A 16,006-nucleotide genomic window follows, 5' to 3' on the forward strand; every position below is an offset into this window, starting at 1 on the left:
GCTTGATATTGATATATCTTCTGCTCTAATTACAATTTTCTTTTGTTGTTTCACACATTTCATTACAGGACACAGCCAGACATCGATGACAATCTTTAAATGAGACCATGGCTCCTCCTCCCTTGGCACTCGAACACGCTGCACCTGAATGTAGTAAATTTCCCACTAACAGCTAGGCCCCCGACAGTGATGGTGCTGTGCCAGTGCAGCGAGTCTAATGTAAATCCTGCACCAAGATCAATACCGTTCCATCATATCATGTGATCCGGTATCTCCCAGCACTGCAGGTGACTAGATCGAATGACATAATAAAATGAGAACGTCTATTGATCGCTGGTACCAGGGAGTAATAAAGTACAAGAAGCAATCACAGCGTGGAAAGAGAGATGGAATACGTGGGGGAAGCAGATGGCAGGGGCAGGCAGGAGTGGAGCTGATGAAGCAGAGCAGATGTATTGTTTCTCCAGCACTGATCATCAGAATTACAACAAATGGCTTTGGGAGCTTCGTTGGATGTGGAACAGTGTAGCTAAAGTAGGATTTACTTGCTGACAAACCCAATATTATCCTCCTACTGCACCTCACAGAAACAGAGACTCACTTGCTGCCCTACCTAAAAGCCTACTTTACTGGTCATTTGCAAACTTGCAGATTTATGGAAATAGATTTGGCTATTTAAAACTTATTAATTTGGATCTGCTCTATGGAGCTTTGCAGATAAGTGTGCTTAGAAAAAAAAAAATCAAGGGATACTTTTAAAATTAATTCTTACAAATAAGAAGTTTCAATTTGTTTCAATTTGAAAACTACAAAAATGCTGCAGAATAGTATCAGCCCTGAAAAAATGTACCTTCTGACTGCTGAAAAAACACAAAAGTTCTGACTTTTTCTTCAAAGCAAAAGTGGCTTTCACACATACCTCTGAAGTAGTAACATAAAAGACACATAAATATGTATGGTTTTTTTTTCCTGTCCAGTCCATCATAGGATGGCTGATGACTGAATTAAGACTCAAAACAAACACCAACAGTCAGCTAAGGATATGCGCATAATGCACCTAGAGCCAAAATATAACCCAAAGGTGCTGAATAAAAGTCCAAATCAGTATATCATCTGGATGACTTCAACTCCTTCAAAGTTAGACTGAAGAGGTGATAGGTTAGTTCTTTAATTTTGCTCAGTCAATTTTTTTTCCCCTTTACCCGCCATATAAATGAATTCCCTAGCTTGTCCCCAATCGCATTAAAGTGCTGTCAGATCAGTGTGCTGCACACAAAGTGTCCCCTACAGCCAAGTGGATTTTAATTACAGCTGCTCAATGCAGGGCAAGGAGCCACAGACATCCTCTATGCCATGCGAGCTGTTATATCTTTATTACTTTACCAATACTTTAACAATACTGACAGGTATCACAACAAATAGTAAGCTAGTGGCAACTGTGCATATGTGACTGTGACATATGTATTTTGTAACACCATGCAGGAGTGAAATGTGACTTATAGCAATGGTGCTGTGCTTAGCTGTTCTCTTTCTGAGGGCAGAAGTAGGCCAAGAAAAGAATTAAGGTTAAAGGCTCCTCTGAGAACCATGACAGCGATAACCCGTATGTGTGAATGGGTGTTGGTGTGTGTGAATGTGGCATAAACCCACATTCACATGTGGGTTTATGCCTGTCATCTCTGTTTCAGTGAACTGCTATACATTTCAAACTTAACACCATTTTCTTACTGACATAAAGTCAGTAGAGGGAGAATTTCACTCCAACTGAAAGAAAAGCCAATTATTTCTGAGCACCTGTCTCACCTAAAGAAAACTATAAGCATTACAATAATGTGCCTTGGGAGCTGTGGCGGATGTGGGGGTCCAGTAATGAGGTTACAATAGCTATGCGCTACTGTGCATTAATACATTTTTTCTAGTATTCTATCGATTTTGCATGGTACAATTAACTCACCTGTAATTGCTGCATAATGTGTATTTTTGTGCCTTCTGCAATACAGCCTTAAAAATTATATTAGGATTATTATTTTTAATAATAAAGTATCGCATTTCCTCCAACAATGAAGTTCAATACCCAAAGGCAATTCAACCTAACCCCAATCTAAATATGTAAATATATTTTTAGGGTACATTAAGGCGCTATCTATACATACACCTATCCTGCGTAGGGCTAACATAACCTTGGGAGATTAAACAATCATAAGGCACCGGGTCTTTAAGTTTACACACGTTTGTGTGTCTAGCCAAGGGGGTGGTGGGAAAGTTGTGTAGCATGAGCCACGTTTCATTAGTTCAGGGTGAACGGGACAGACTTTACCATGATGTACACACAGCATGGGACAATTAAGGAGGTAAACACAAGTAAACACACACAGCTGTTATGGGATTGCTGCTGACTAGATGAGCTACACAGAACTGGGCTAGTGTGCTGCAGGGGGGGGGGAACAGCAATGTCAGGACCAGACTGTTTGGACCTGCTCCAGTCTTCATTAAAGTGGAGATTATGCAATACACATATATAGTTTAGAGTTTATTAGCTGCTACACCACATAAATAATGTATCAAAACCCAAGGCTAGATGCATGATATTATGAGAGTTAATAACTGATTTAATGCATGATTATGCATTGTTCAATATTAAATACATGAAAAATATAAAATATTTTTTAATTAAAAATATCTGAAATAACTGAATATTTAAAACTTCAATCATTCTTGCAGACTTTATAAAATTTGTTTTTTCATTATAGAGATTTACAGAAACAGCAAATAGATATGTAGTTGATTTAGAATAGTTTGCTGCTGGCAGAAAGGTGAGAGGTCATGTGGCCACACCATGTCTAACAAGTCCTATAAATAACTTATTAGTGAAAAATTTAAATTATACATTATATATGCATATATACAGTCTCTGCTAATGACTTCTGTTATAATTTGTTACATAATTAGTTATTATTGCATACTTTCCTGTAGCTCATATGTCTGGACTGCTGTTGACTGTTTACAAATTGGGATTATTGACTGATTAAAGAGCAATTGTGTTTTCAAATCAACTTGAACAATCATGTTTACAAAAGAATTTAGAAAAATCTGTAATTAAATGTTCTGTCATTTTCCATCAATAATAAATAACAGCAATAGTTGTAAATGTATCATTCCAGTACTTATCTTGTTTTTATGACTTACTGTTCAGCAATGATGTAGCCATCCTCTACAGGGGTGCACCTCACTCCTGCCACCTCCACATTGCCGACCATATCTGAGAAAGCCAGACCAAGGTTTGTGCCGTGGATGGTCACCCGGGTGCCTCCTTCTGGGGGTCCAGCCACTGGCGTCACCTGCAAAGTCAGGAAGAAACTTGACATCAAATGATATTTTTGTCTTCAGGGATGTGGCGGATTTATAGAAACATAAAATGAGTACAGGTTTCTGTAGGTGCTCAAGGGTAAATATGCTCTTTTGGTCCAGGTGGCTGTAAAAGCAATTAAGTGCACTCTCCAGCCCTATATCCACAAAATGTCAGAACATGCCATGAGTCACTGTGCCAAGAGCAAGTTAATGACACTTGTTTTGCAGCTCTTCCTGTTTAAATATGGCATTACACACACACACACACACACACACACACACACACACACACACTGGCGCCACCAGTGTTTGTGTGGTGTGTGTGTTTGTGTGGATATACTCTTGTGTAATAGTAAATCTAAAAATAGCAACATCAGGATAAAGAAGAAAAGGTTTTTTAACACTCAGCATAGCTGCCTGCTCAGAATCTACCCTGGTTAACATGGACGTTAAATCTAACAAGGGGGGATACTAATGATTACTGCAGACCACCTACTTATAAAATGCAATATGGCTGCCCAGCATGACCTTGGCACAGGGTGGCACAGTGCCTTCTGTGCTGCAGAGTCCTGTTGAGGCACCAACCTGGCCATCATCAAGCCATTTAAACAAGAGAGGAGAAGACGAGGCAAACAAACAATGCCCCCCCCCCCCCCCCCCCCCACACACACACACACACACACACACACACACAAAAAAAGAGAGTATGAATACAAAAAAATAAAAAACCAGAGGGAGCCCAAAAAAGAGGAGGGCAGTAGAGAGGACAGACTGTCACTTTGCTGTGTGGGGCTGCTATGTAAACAATCAATATGCTATTACTGGCCATGCAAGTAGAAGGGAAAAAACAAGAGTCAGTTGTACCCGCTCATTGAACTGCAACTCTTTAAGACTCGCTGTACACTCTCTCCCTACCCCCAACACCCACTAGGGCATTGCGGCTTCCCTGTGGGATGCTGGCATTGTAATCTAGATTCAGTGGACATTAATTGCTCTGGATGTAAAGTAAGTGTGTCACTGCAACGCCTGAGGGGTCTGAATACATGAATCTTTTAGCACTGCTTGGGCATGCAGGGTATAGAAGGGGGGGAACATAATGGCTAAATATATCCATGTCAGGCGATGGCAGCAGCTATTCGAATAGACTTAGTGATGGTTACATAAGCAATGTAAGGGCCTGTGAGAGAATAAGGGAGGGAAAAGGAAAGCGAGGAAGGAACGGCATAAAGAGAAAGAGACCGTAAGAAAGAAGAGAGAAAATGGGATGAGCAGCAGGGGAAAAGTGGTGGCAGGTGAGGCGGACATGGTGACAGGACAGCAGTGCTGTATCACAGATGGGCCTGCTAAAAGCTTGGGAGGCCTCCTCCTTCTATCTTTGAGACTGAAATGGAACCCTTCCCATTGTGGACCAAGGACATGAAGACAGTCTAATTCATACAGAAAACAGACACCTCTCTTCTTTTTCCTTCTGTCCGTCATCTCATCTCCCCAGGCTATGTGACACATCTTCCTCTTCCTCCAGTTTGCTTGTTTGTTTAACCAAACAGTATTTCAGAAGAGGAAGCCTCACTGGTCATGCATGCACACCCTTCTGCCCCAACTCCCCTCTTTTCCACCCAGTGCTACCATGCCATGCTCCCTATGTAATCCTTTTAGCAGCAGTGCTGCTGCCCGCCTGGCATTGTCACACTGTCAATAGAGGGTAATTCCCAGCAAACAGGCAGTCAGCTTGCAAGCCGCTCTCCCCGCTCCTACTCATGCACTCTTTCTAGAACAATGTTTGTCTCTCTAGCTGAGGGGATCGAAGAAGGGGCCGCTTACTGTACCACGATTTCCTTTGACAAAAATTTGCCCCACAAAAACTATATAAAAATAACACTAGATTGATTGAAAAGGAATTGGATGGCCTAAATTAAAAAAAGATCTTCTGATGTACAAGAAAACTTCCAGAAAAATGTTGGCTTTTTTGAGGGGAGGCAAAAAAAAAAAAAAGCTGTGGAGACAGAGAGAAATGGCCTTCAATGTGAATAACCTGGGGCTGTCTGTCAGCGTGGTGCTGACATATTCAGCTGAAGTAATGGCGGGGAAAGATGTGCTGATACAGCCAATGCTTAACTCAATACATAGAGCAGAGTGCAATACACCAAGCCAGCTGCCTTCAGGCTATGCAAGCAAAGCATGTCACTATAACGATGGCGGCTGACCGAGCCCAGTGGAATTCAGCAATAATAATATTTAATCACCTCATCTACCATTAAAATATACAATATGAAAAATTCTACTCTATAGTCTTTATTATCAACTCTCAATATAGCCTGGACATATAGTAAAAGATTTTTTAATGCCCTCGAAGATCCAAAAGATTCCAACACTACACAGTGGGAGATTCCCATTCTTCCTGAAGCTGTATATTTGGCTTTTGAAATGAAATCACCCTTGATATAATTTAAAAGCTTGCAGATAATCTCTTTGCCTTAGTACTCAGACTATTTCTTAGCTCAGACAAATTCTAGCATGCCACATTTAATTGTGAGTAGCTTTTAATAGGCTTGATAAAACCTCACTGATCACTCGTTCCAGAACAAACTGCATCCTAAATACTTTATAGAGTCTTAAATGTCTTGTAATCAGCCAAGAGATTTGGGTTACACTGAAAATGACCTGTAAAGAGTAAGAAAGTATCAGTGATACTGTGTGTTTTTGAACAGGGAATTTTAACCCATCATCAGGTTTGCATGTGAATATGTGGGGTACTGAACAATATTTCATTCTTCAGCTGGCGGGTTTAATAAAGGTCAGCATCCATAGAGTATAGAAGCACTCTCAGGGTTGCAGCAGTGAGGAGAGCTCAGTTGTAGTCTGATACCAACTGACAGGCCTAGTATCCCTGTGGAGTTCAAAATATCAACAAAAAGCATGCGTATGCTTGCATGTTTGAGGAAGAGAGAGAAAAAAGGAATCCTATATTTTTCTTTCCTAAGGCTAGAATGAGATGTTTATATTTACTGTCACTAGAGGCAGGGGAGCTTCTGTGCTATACCGTTAACTCATCCAGAAGCCACGGCCGAAGCCTATTGAGGAAACGCCTTTCATATGCCCATCTAACTCCCAGCTTCATTTGATGTTGTTCCCTCTGCTGTTAGCAGGGGCTTACATCTCTTCAATATTAATGGCCCATGGTGGGAGGCACCATGGCACTTAATAGAAACATTAATTATTCAAAAGGCCTATCTTGTGGAAGGCACATCTACTAATGTGTTAGTATGTATACAAATCAGCCCTTGATGGGGGCTTTGGTGCATACAATCAAAACCAAATGTATTAATAAATTCAGCCCAACAGGGGGATGTCTGCTTCTTAAAGGAACTGTAATCACTGAGAGGCGAGGTGGGGGTGGGGAGGTGGGTAGGATGAACGCCGGCTTCACTACCAGTGATGAGTAGAAAGTAGGTGTGTCTGTCTGAAGTACATGCTGATGCAGAGTTGATGTTGCCACCTGCAGCCATAACGAGATCTGAGTTGAGATTGGCCTCAGGAGCCCCCACACCCAAACTTTCCCTTAATCCCCAGCTCCTTTGTTCTTCCCACCTTTTCATGACTTGAGTCTCTCTCCTCTTTGGTTGTCTTACTTGAGTCACTTCACTTCACTCGAACCATTCATACATTCACAAGGTTAGTTTTTTTCTTCAACTTAAAGGAAACACTGACCCTACAGCTCTGCCGCTGTAATATACTCACTAGTTTTTGTTCGGAGCAGCACTATTTAAAGAATATCAAAATAATAATTATGCCAATCATTTCCTTTAGGCTTTTCCTTTTAACTTGCTCTGTCCATTTCAACAATGGTTTGTGATTTTCTGTAGTTTTGTCACTGAAACACTGCACAGATCTCTGGCTTGCACACGGAGTATAATGCTAACACCTCCAGGACAGAATACAGGATCTTGTGGAGATTAAGTGTCATTTTTGCTCTTTGCTCCTGATATATAAAGGATTTCTAAATTATTTTATACCTTAAGTGCCTCTCTGAGCCATCACTTCCATCAAAGAGTTATATAAAGATGATATTTATGAGTAATGTAGCTCTCTGAAAATGTCTTGAGGTGATATGCCAGCTCAACCAGGCGAATTATAATCAATACACCATTGGACAACTGATGGACACAATGTGGATACAAGAATGGAAGTTGCTTAATGTCTAAACTTACGTTCGGTTTCATGCTTTATATAATGCTTCGTGTGTGCTCTTCACTACTGTAAGTGCCACAGCGTGATTATGAACATTGTCATAGAGTGTCAAACTCAAGCATAATAGACCTAATTTAGCAAGAAGAGTCACAAAGAGTCAAACACAGAGACACAAGGAGGAAAAAGAAGTGGGGTCTAAGATATAAACGGAAGGGAAGAGATTGAAAAAAATAAGAAGGATGGACTTTTTCATTAGCTTGTCTATTTTTCGTGATTATCTGCATGTAGTGTATCAAATCAATTACCCAAGTTGTTATCTTCAGTTTTTAATTGGCTAGAGTTGCATGTGAGTATGTGGTGGAGCAAAAAAGAAGCTAAATTAATAAATGTGGAGGCAGATAGGTCTGGTGGGTTAGCCACAATGCACTGCTGTGTTACCAAGCTAATTAAATAGTATGTCCCTCCTGGCCTGACTCCTCTGTGACAGCAGACCAACAGTGGGGGCTCTGAGTAAGCAAAGGTCTGCTTGTGGAAAACAAATAAGCACTTCCAGGTCACGATCCTAATCTTGCTGATGTGGAGGATATCCAGCTATTGGGCTCCAGCTATGTCTGCGAAGATTCAGAATGAGAAGGAAAACAAAAAAGAAGCACTACTCATTCACTTGCTTATGGGTACAAAGACAATAAAAGGAACTATGATTACTTGCTTGTGAAGTTCCCTTTTTAGCAGTTGTTGGTGCCAAAGTAACTTTCAAAGGGATGAATAACCTTGTGTGAAGACAAAAGACATTAAAATCTATGAGCAGGCATCTGTGCCTACTGCACAAAGAGAAAGCAGATGTCAAAAAGACAGCCCTTTAAAACTGGAAATCTCAAGCTCTGCCTGTGTGTGTGTGTGTGTGTGTGTGTGTGTGTGTGTGTGTGTGTGTGTGTGTGTGTGTGCGTGTGTGTGTGTGTGTGTGTGTCCTTGCCCTTGGATAAGTCCTGAAGATGAAAAGAACTCTCACATGAATAAGCACCTGTGAGCATAACACATATAGCTGCACAGGTACATAAACAGTGACACATATAATTTTTGCTCTTAAGCAAATCCGCATATAATAAGACAAAAAGGAAAGAAAAGGCAAGATAAAAGGCAGACAGAAAGACAACAAACACTTAAGAATGTGCAGGCATTAGGTGGGCCACGCACAGTGGGGAGTCTATTGAAGGATTATTCTCATTCTTTCTGGGTCTACACAAAAGTAGAGTAGAACAGAATACTTGCTTCTCATTCAACGCTTCTATCCTGTATAAGGTAAAGATTTAGATTTATCAAGAGTCCTATCCATCTCTCAAGATTATGCTTTTATCAGCTCAACTTAAATGTAAAAAAAAAACAAAACAAAAAGCCCCAGCAGGGCAGAATCAAGTGTATTCTGGGTTTGCTGCATTTTAGTGGTCATGATGTCCTTTGGAGAATACAAAGCAGGATTTTAACCACAGAACGGCACTGCCACGGGCACAAATGGCCATGTCTTATTAAGCCGTTTTAAGCTGTCTGAGCTGTTAACTTTGAATTTTAAGTACATTTCTACAGTCACAATTGAAAGCCTCGTCACCCTCTCTGAAAAAACTGTGACAAGATGCAAGACACACCTTGAAACGGAAGCCGATAATTACATATCGATCAACTGCTAGATCTATGTGGGCAGGTAGGAGGGACAGGCAGGGGATTATGGGTACTGACCTCAGTGATGCGTGGGTTGGTGCACTTCACATTTTTGCTGGACAGGTTCAGCCAGCGGGTGGTGTAAGGGTTAATTGGGGGACAGTGGTGTCTCAGTGTACACCTTCCCTCACCACTGCACCAGCCACACTGGAATTTCCTCTCTGCCTTTAGACACATGCCGCAGCTGTCCCGCTGGGCTGCACACTTGTACAAGTACACTGTGGGAAGAAAATGTAATATTTGTACTCAGAAAGAGATCACAAAAATGATAGCGTCCATCTTCAACCTATTTTCTTAACAGTTAACATCAGCATCTTCTGTTCTTACCTTGGATATTTTCTGGGTTGTCGATAATAAAGTTGCCGTTCCACACCACCGAGAAATCCACAGGAAGCTCGCTGATTTTCATTCCTTCGTACAGATACTAGAGGCCACAGAGAGGGATGACGAGTGAGAAAGAGATCGGGACGGAAGCAGAAAAAAAAAAGACAAGAGGAGGATTTCAGTGGGAAGTTTGGGAATTCGAATCCCCGTGAACCCTTGTGGATGCAGTACTGTGTCCTTCCAATGTTACCCCAGACTTACATCATCTCAATAATCTGAGAGCTGACAAAGTGAAAAACCACAAGATATGGGACAGCTGGGCAGGAGCTTGAGCCTCCCTCTGGCCTTTATTGATGCTGTGCTTAACTGCCTCCCATGCGCTTAACTCTAGCCTGACTTTCATTGCCCAAGTGTGTGTGTTTGTGTTTGTGTTTGTGTGTGCTAGAGAAAGAGAGTGAGCGAGAGAGAGAGCGAGCGAAGACAGGAGAGTAAAATACATATGCCTTTGGTTCCTCTGGGAATATACTACAGAAGTCAGTAGTATATTGACTTCTGAGGGCAGACGCGTGCTACAGTCTTCTCCTGTGTAATTATCTATGATAACGGCTACTACTGCTCCACTGACGAAATGACATATGCACACAAACATACACACAGTATTGGATTCTGGCTATGCATCATGAATTACACTCAACTTATCAGTCTGAAAAAGCAGCGCCCAACCTACCGAACTGTTCTGGCACTGTACACTGGAGCTGTTGAAGCGGAGGGCAGTGACTCTGTGGCTGACCCCCTGGATGTGGAGGACACACTCATAGCCCCGCTGGCCAGACTGGGGCTGCGGCAGGTTCTTGGCCTTCAGGGTTATGGGCTTCACCTCACCTGCTGGGATCAGAATTTCCTCAGAGCGCACAAGCTGGGGACAGTCCTGGAGGGAGCAAGCGCAGGGAAGGGAGGGACCACGGAAAGAAAAAGAAAAATGTTTCATTCTCAAGTTAGCAAGAAAAGGGGAACAAAAGAACCTTTCTTTTGAAAAGGAAGCCGTATTATAAGTAGGAAACACAATAAGTGGAATTAAAGTGGAAATTAATTCTAAGTTAGAATTTAAAAGTGATTTCTATGACCTTGGAAAGCTATGAGCTGTGCTGAAATACACATTCTCAAGAGAATGAGAAAATTATGAAACTGCTCAATTGGTAAAAATTGAGAATGATATCAGTAGTCAGTGGTTTAAAGTATAGAGTAGCAATTAGAGGTCACTGGTATTTGAAATACTGAAACATTAGCCAGCATGGCTTTACATAATGAAGCTTTGGTCTTGATGGCCTTTAGCTTTTCATATCCTCAAATCTTAAGTCAGTTACATCGCAAATGTCATGTCATCATATTCTAATATAGCTTTTCAGTTCAGGTGAGTATTCCTAATGGTGAGAATTCCATCTGATCTTACAAATGAAACTCCGTGTGATGTTCAAAGCATATACATTAGAACTGAAACACCACAAGAGGGCTACTCATTGTGATACTGCCAGTTGATTCATATGTACAAAGGAGCAATTATTAACAAGTTCATTTTAGTACAAGTGAATGGGCTTAGACAAGCAAAAGCAAACATTTAAAATCCCAGTAGTGCAAACGTGCATAGCCAGAGACACCAGAGACACACGCACACACACACACACACACACACACACACACACACACACACACACACACACACACACACACACACACACACACACACACACACACACACACACGCACACAAGCATATTTAAAGCAATTGCTCCTATCTCACATTATTGATGTGGTCAGAATGATCTTGTGTCATTATTAAGACATGCTAAGCTCAGTAACTCCAAGGATAATAGACTGTTAATTGCTACTGCAGAGAACAAGAGCTGTGAATAAGTAGCACCACTTCGGAAATAGAAAAGCTTAGATGGCTGTCTTTCTGAAGTCATGCCCCGAGGCTGACACAGAGCTGAAACACAGAGGAAGAGGCAGGTAGAAGGAAACTGAGTGCAAATATGCACAGGGAAGGGTGAAAGAGGGAGACAGAGGAAGAGAGGTTATATGTCCGTGTGTCTGTGCGTGTGTGTTCCACCAACCTCAGAAGCGTTGACCCGTCCCTCCTGGAAGGAACAGCTGGAGGGGTCATGAGTACACAAGTTGCGGTATTTGCACCAGTGGCAGCGGAAGGCACTGTTCACACATGACAGACACCTACAGGAATACACAAACACACATGTGCACACACTGAGTGAGAGGGGGGAAAAAAAACCAACAAAAAAAACCCCAAAAAACAGTGAAGTCAAGGAGGGACAACTAGTTTGCTAAAGTGGGGGAAGTGCCACGTAGGAAATGAGTTCAGATCCCAAGTGGGCACCTGCTGTTGTTGCGCCCTTGTGCTTGGCACAGTATCTAGTAGCTGCTGGGCCAAATTCTCCCTGCATATATTTTCCACTGCCATAAATTAATACTCTGTGTCATGAGTCATGAGGAGGCTTAACCCTTATAAACACAATCACAATGAGAAAGAGAGATCGGAGAGGTGGTATTTTAAGCAATGAGGACAAATAAGACATTGGCACACCTTGGTCCTGCAATTACTATTAGCCCTGCATCTTTGGGGAGCTGCTGTGCAGTTTAATTTACTTTGAAACTGAGCGTTTCACTTATATTAGATTACATGTTCTTAAAATCATTATCTGCACGCAAAAAAGTATCTTATGAAATGTGATGATGTAGTATTTAGTGCAAGTTCGATAGATGAATAGAAGGTGGGATTAGCCAAAACAAGAACGAGCAACGGGACGGGAAGACACAAAATTATGAAATGCAAGACATGCTACTCTGCATGTTACCAAAGCAAGTACAACACTCACTTTTAATAGATTGTGATGGCATTTAATGTGCAATGTATTCAGGAACAGTTCTTCGGGGGTTGGGGGGGTGGGGTCTTCTCTCCTTTATCCACACATGTTTATTGTGAAATATTAATTGGTGTAAAAGCATCAGAGTGATCTGTGGCAAGCAAACTAATTCAAATTAATTGGGCTGATTCACCTTCAGGCAAAAAGAGGGTACAGCATGTGTTTAAGAGGGAGGGAAAACAAACGTAGGAGTTGGCATCACTGCATCAAGGAAGTGTGTATGTCCTTTTCAAATGTACACATATTCTTTGTGTGTATGGGTGTGTGTGTGTGTGGCTGTATTTGTCATCGACAATTAACCGAGCTGATGCGAGAGCTCGTAATCACATTCTGTGCTACTCAGACAAGGTTCTCAGACAGCAATATGAAGAGAAAAGAGACAAAAGATGAAGAGAGAGAGATGCAGAGTAACACTGAATGCTTTTATCTACCTAAGGAGACAATGGCTAAAACATTTTGTTTTAATGTCAAGGGGAGAGTGAAAGGATAATTTGACATGGTAGGATTCCTGCACCCCTGTGATACCATTTCTCAACTGCTCTCTATTCAGTGATACTCCCAAATCAGCAAGGCCTTTGAATCTCACACAAACAGAAACTGCTACACTGGAATGAAGCAAGCAATTGCAAAGGCATCTCAGACACTAAGATCTCCAATCCAGGGATTCAATTCAACATCACTCAATCAGGGACAGACGTGGCATGAAAATGGGCATGAAATCCCCACTGAAGACCTGTTAGGCAGAAAGCGGAGTGTTTTGTAGTTCAGCATGTTTGAAAAGAATGCTTCATTAACAACACAACGCAGAATCTTCCTGTGTGGACCACGGGGAGCAGCCAGCGATCAGATTGCATTAATTTTTACAGGGGATATTTTTAGGGGAGTGGGGCAGGCTAAGGTTAAAGAAAAATGGTAAATAAATCCCACAGCACTGATTCAGCGGGTTTGGGCAGCAGGTCTGGGGACTGCTCTTGTCAACGAAAAAGAAAATGAATGGACTTCGGGAGTGATACTCACAGCTGGTGGACACTGCAGTTGTAAAACTTGACCTCTGTGCTGATAAGCATCTGACCAGTCTCCTTAGAATTCAGCCTCAGTTCAACGCCTGACCAGTCTAAAAGAGAGGAGAGAAGACGTCGACCTTTATTTAACACTCTTTTACAATTACAGCACAGCAAATATCTTCACATTGTTTGCATTGCTGTGAACGGCAGACTGGATTTAGTTTCAGGTTTATTAGTATATTTGAATACAAGGTACACACGCACATCATTTAGAAAGGTATTTCTTGTGTGATATTGTGTATGTATGCATATATATATATATATATATATATATATATATATATATATATATATATATATATATATATATATAAATATAAAAGAAAATATGTAATCTGAAGGAGTACTGCTTATATTCAGCCCATGTAAATTAAATACCTGAATTTCAATCTCATCCAGAACCCTTTAATCAGATGGAAATTTATTTACCTTCACTTTGCTGAACAGAGCTCTGATTGTGCTCTGTAAAAAAACATGTTATCTCTCCCTATGAGAACACCAGCTCCATAAATATGTGCAAGTGTCTGTTTGTATGTGTAGACCAGCCTGAATTTCAGATGACATTCAGTGAGTAGGAGGGCTGACTGACCCTTAGTGCTCTGTTCTCTCCACAGCACCTGTTGGGAATCAGGATTTCTTTTTTTTTTTTTTTTTTCTTTCACACAAGTCTGTATAGCAGGCACATAGCAGACTTCTATTGGTGCATATTTGTCTCACAGGATCTGACAAAGTCATAAAGAGGTCCTGTCTGCACAAAACTTCAGCTAAGATCATTTTATTTAGTGGACAAGAGTGCCAGCTATTTTCTTTAATGAGTCCAGTGTCTTCACAGTTTATCCTGACCTCTCCTTCTGCCCTTCACATAATTGTATTTTAATTTGTCCTCTATTCTATATTTTCCATTAGTCTCCACCTCCCAAGTCCTGATCTCCCATTCCCCTCCCTTTCCTGCTTTTCCCCCTCTTTTCTCCTCAAATCAAGCCACCACGGCACAATCGATGTTGATGTGCAACAGACAGAAAGACTTTCTAGGGGGACAGGTGATGGAGATCAGGAGGAGGTGGCCTAAGGGGAAAGAATGTGAAGTAAAAATGAAGGTATAAACAGCTGGATGGATAGCTTGATGGATGGAGGGAGGTCTTGCAGGGAGGATTGGCTGACATTTACCTGGGGGAGAACATTCATATTAGTGCCTGATGCACTGCTCCCCATGGGAGTTCTGGGCAAACAGGGCTGTCATTTACTCACAGGAAAGAGGATTACCAACCCCCCCAAAAACACACAATGACTTCCACACACGGCATATTATATATTATTCAGGCAGTTTAGTTTTGTTATCCTGCAGCCATCTTGCCTTGCAAACAAGAGGCATTTATTGTCAAATAACAGATGTTAATATTCATAATGATATACACGTTTGCAAATAAATAAACGCCTGAGCCTGAGTGATATATTTATGCCTGATATTTACCATACTGGAAGAATGCCTAAAAGGTCATGAGATTTCTAACAATAGTATAAAAAGAGGTGATTAGCATATGTTTACCCCTGGATCTAAAAGCTGTCTTCCTTGTTTACGCCACAGAAGGCATCATGTTGCATCCTCTTTTTTTTTTTGAGTTGAGTAAAACTGGTTAATTTCAATCAAACTCTGCTGAAATACAATTACTTACAATATGTAAATAATATTGATATTATTTATTATAAGTGTGTTATTTGTGTATTCATCATAAAGAGCAGATGAGCCGTCTGTCCCTTGGCTATGCAAAGACTATAATCCACCAAATCAACTTTCCAGTCATCCCCTCTAATTGAGCCCTGATTGACTAGTAGACAATAGGGAATGGTCTAACACTAGACCATTCCCTATCAGCCAAATCTAAGAAACTGAGTACACTGTAGCTCAGCCACAGGCCATGGGACCTAATTTCGATCCTTAGGCAGATTTAATGTGGTGGGGGTCATTTCTTAGCACACTTTACAGCAAAACAGCTGATCCTAATCAGTGGATACTTGTTCTTTAAAAACAGCCCCTGAATAAACTGGGAGTGCTGATCACTAAATATGTTTCAGACTGCCTGTCTGCAGATGAACAGTTAGCAGTTAGAGCAGAGATTTGTAATGAGAGGGAGGGACATATCAGAATCCTGCAAAGGCTGTGTTTTGATGAGTGCACTGTTGACTGCACCGGAAAATAAGTGCTTTTTGGAACCAAAGCATTCATCAGCATCCATTGCATACATGTTAATATGTGTGTTTCTGTTTTCTGTATCTACCTTGGTCAGTGGGGATGAGAGGGACATCCTTAGCAGCAGGAGATATGCAGAGTATCTGGTTGCCATTGACCTGGCCCTCCACTTCTGTCAAGTTGCCAAAGGAGCAGGTGATGCCAGCGGAAAGGTCTGGAACATCGCTCACCTTCACCAGCAGCTG

At 41.3% G+C, this 16,006-nt stretch overlaps 1 protein-coding gene across 1 annotated transcript in view; it reads right to left on the reverse strand.

The window, feature by feature from the left end:
• plxna2 (plexin A2) overlaps positions 1 to 16,006 on the reverse strand; it is a 162,068-nt gene that overhangs the window by 43,680 nt on the left and 102,382 nt on the right. The window contains exons 7-13 of the mRNA XM_030733005.1: positions 15,850 to 16,003; positions 13,527 to 13,623; positions 11,685 to 11,799; positions 10,301 to 10,501; positions 9,577 to 9,673; positions 9,268 to 9,467; positions 3,187 to 3,338 (exon numbers count right to left, since the gene is read on the reverse strand). Of these exons, the coding sequence (XP_030588865.1) occupies positions 3,187 to 3,338; positions 9,268 to 9,467; positions 9,577 to 9,673; positions 10,301 to 10,501; positions 11,685 to 11,799; positions 13,527 to 13,623; positions 15,850 to 16,003 (1,016 nt within the window). The remainder of the gene's footprint in view (positions 1 to 3,186; positions 3,339 to 9,267; positions 9,468 to 9,576; positions 9,674 to 10,300; positions 10,502 to 11,684; positions 11,800 to 13,526; positions 13,624 to 15,849; positions 16,004 to 16,006) is intronic.

This window comes from Archocentrus centrarchus, chromosome 7, assembly GCF_007364275.1.
Source record: "Archocentrus centrarchus isolate MPI-CPG fArcCen1 chromosome 7, fArcCen1, whole genome shotgun sequence".
In the NCBI taxonomy this organism is placed as follows: Eukaryota; Metazoa; Chordata; class Actinopteri; order Cichliformes; family Cichlidae; genus Archocentrus; species Archocentrus centrarchus.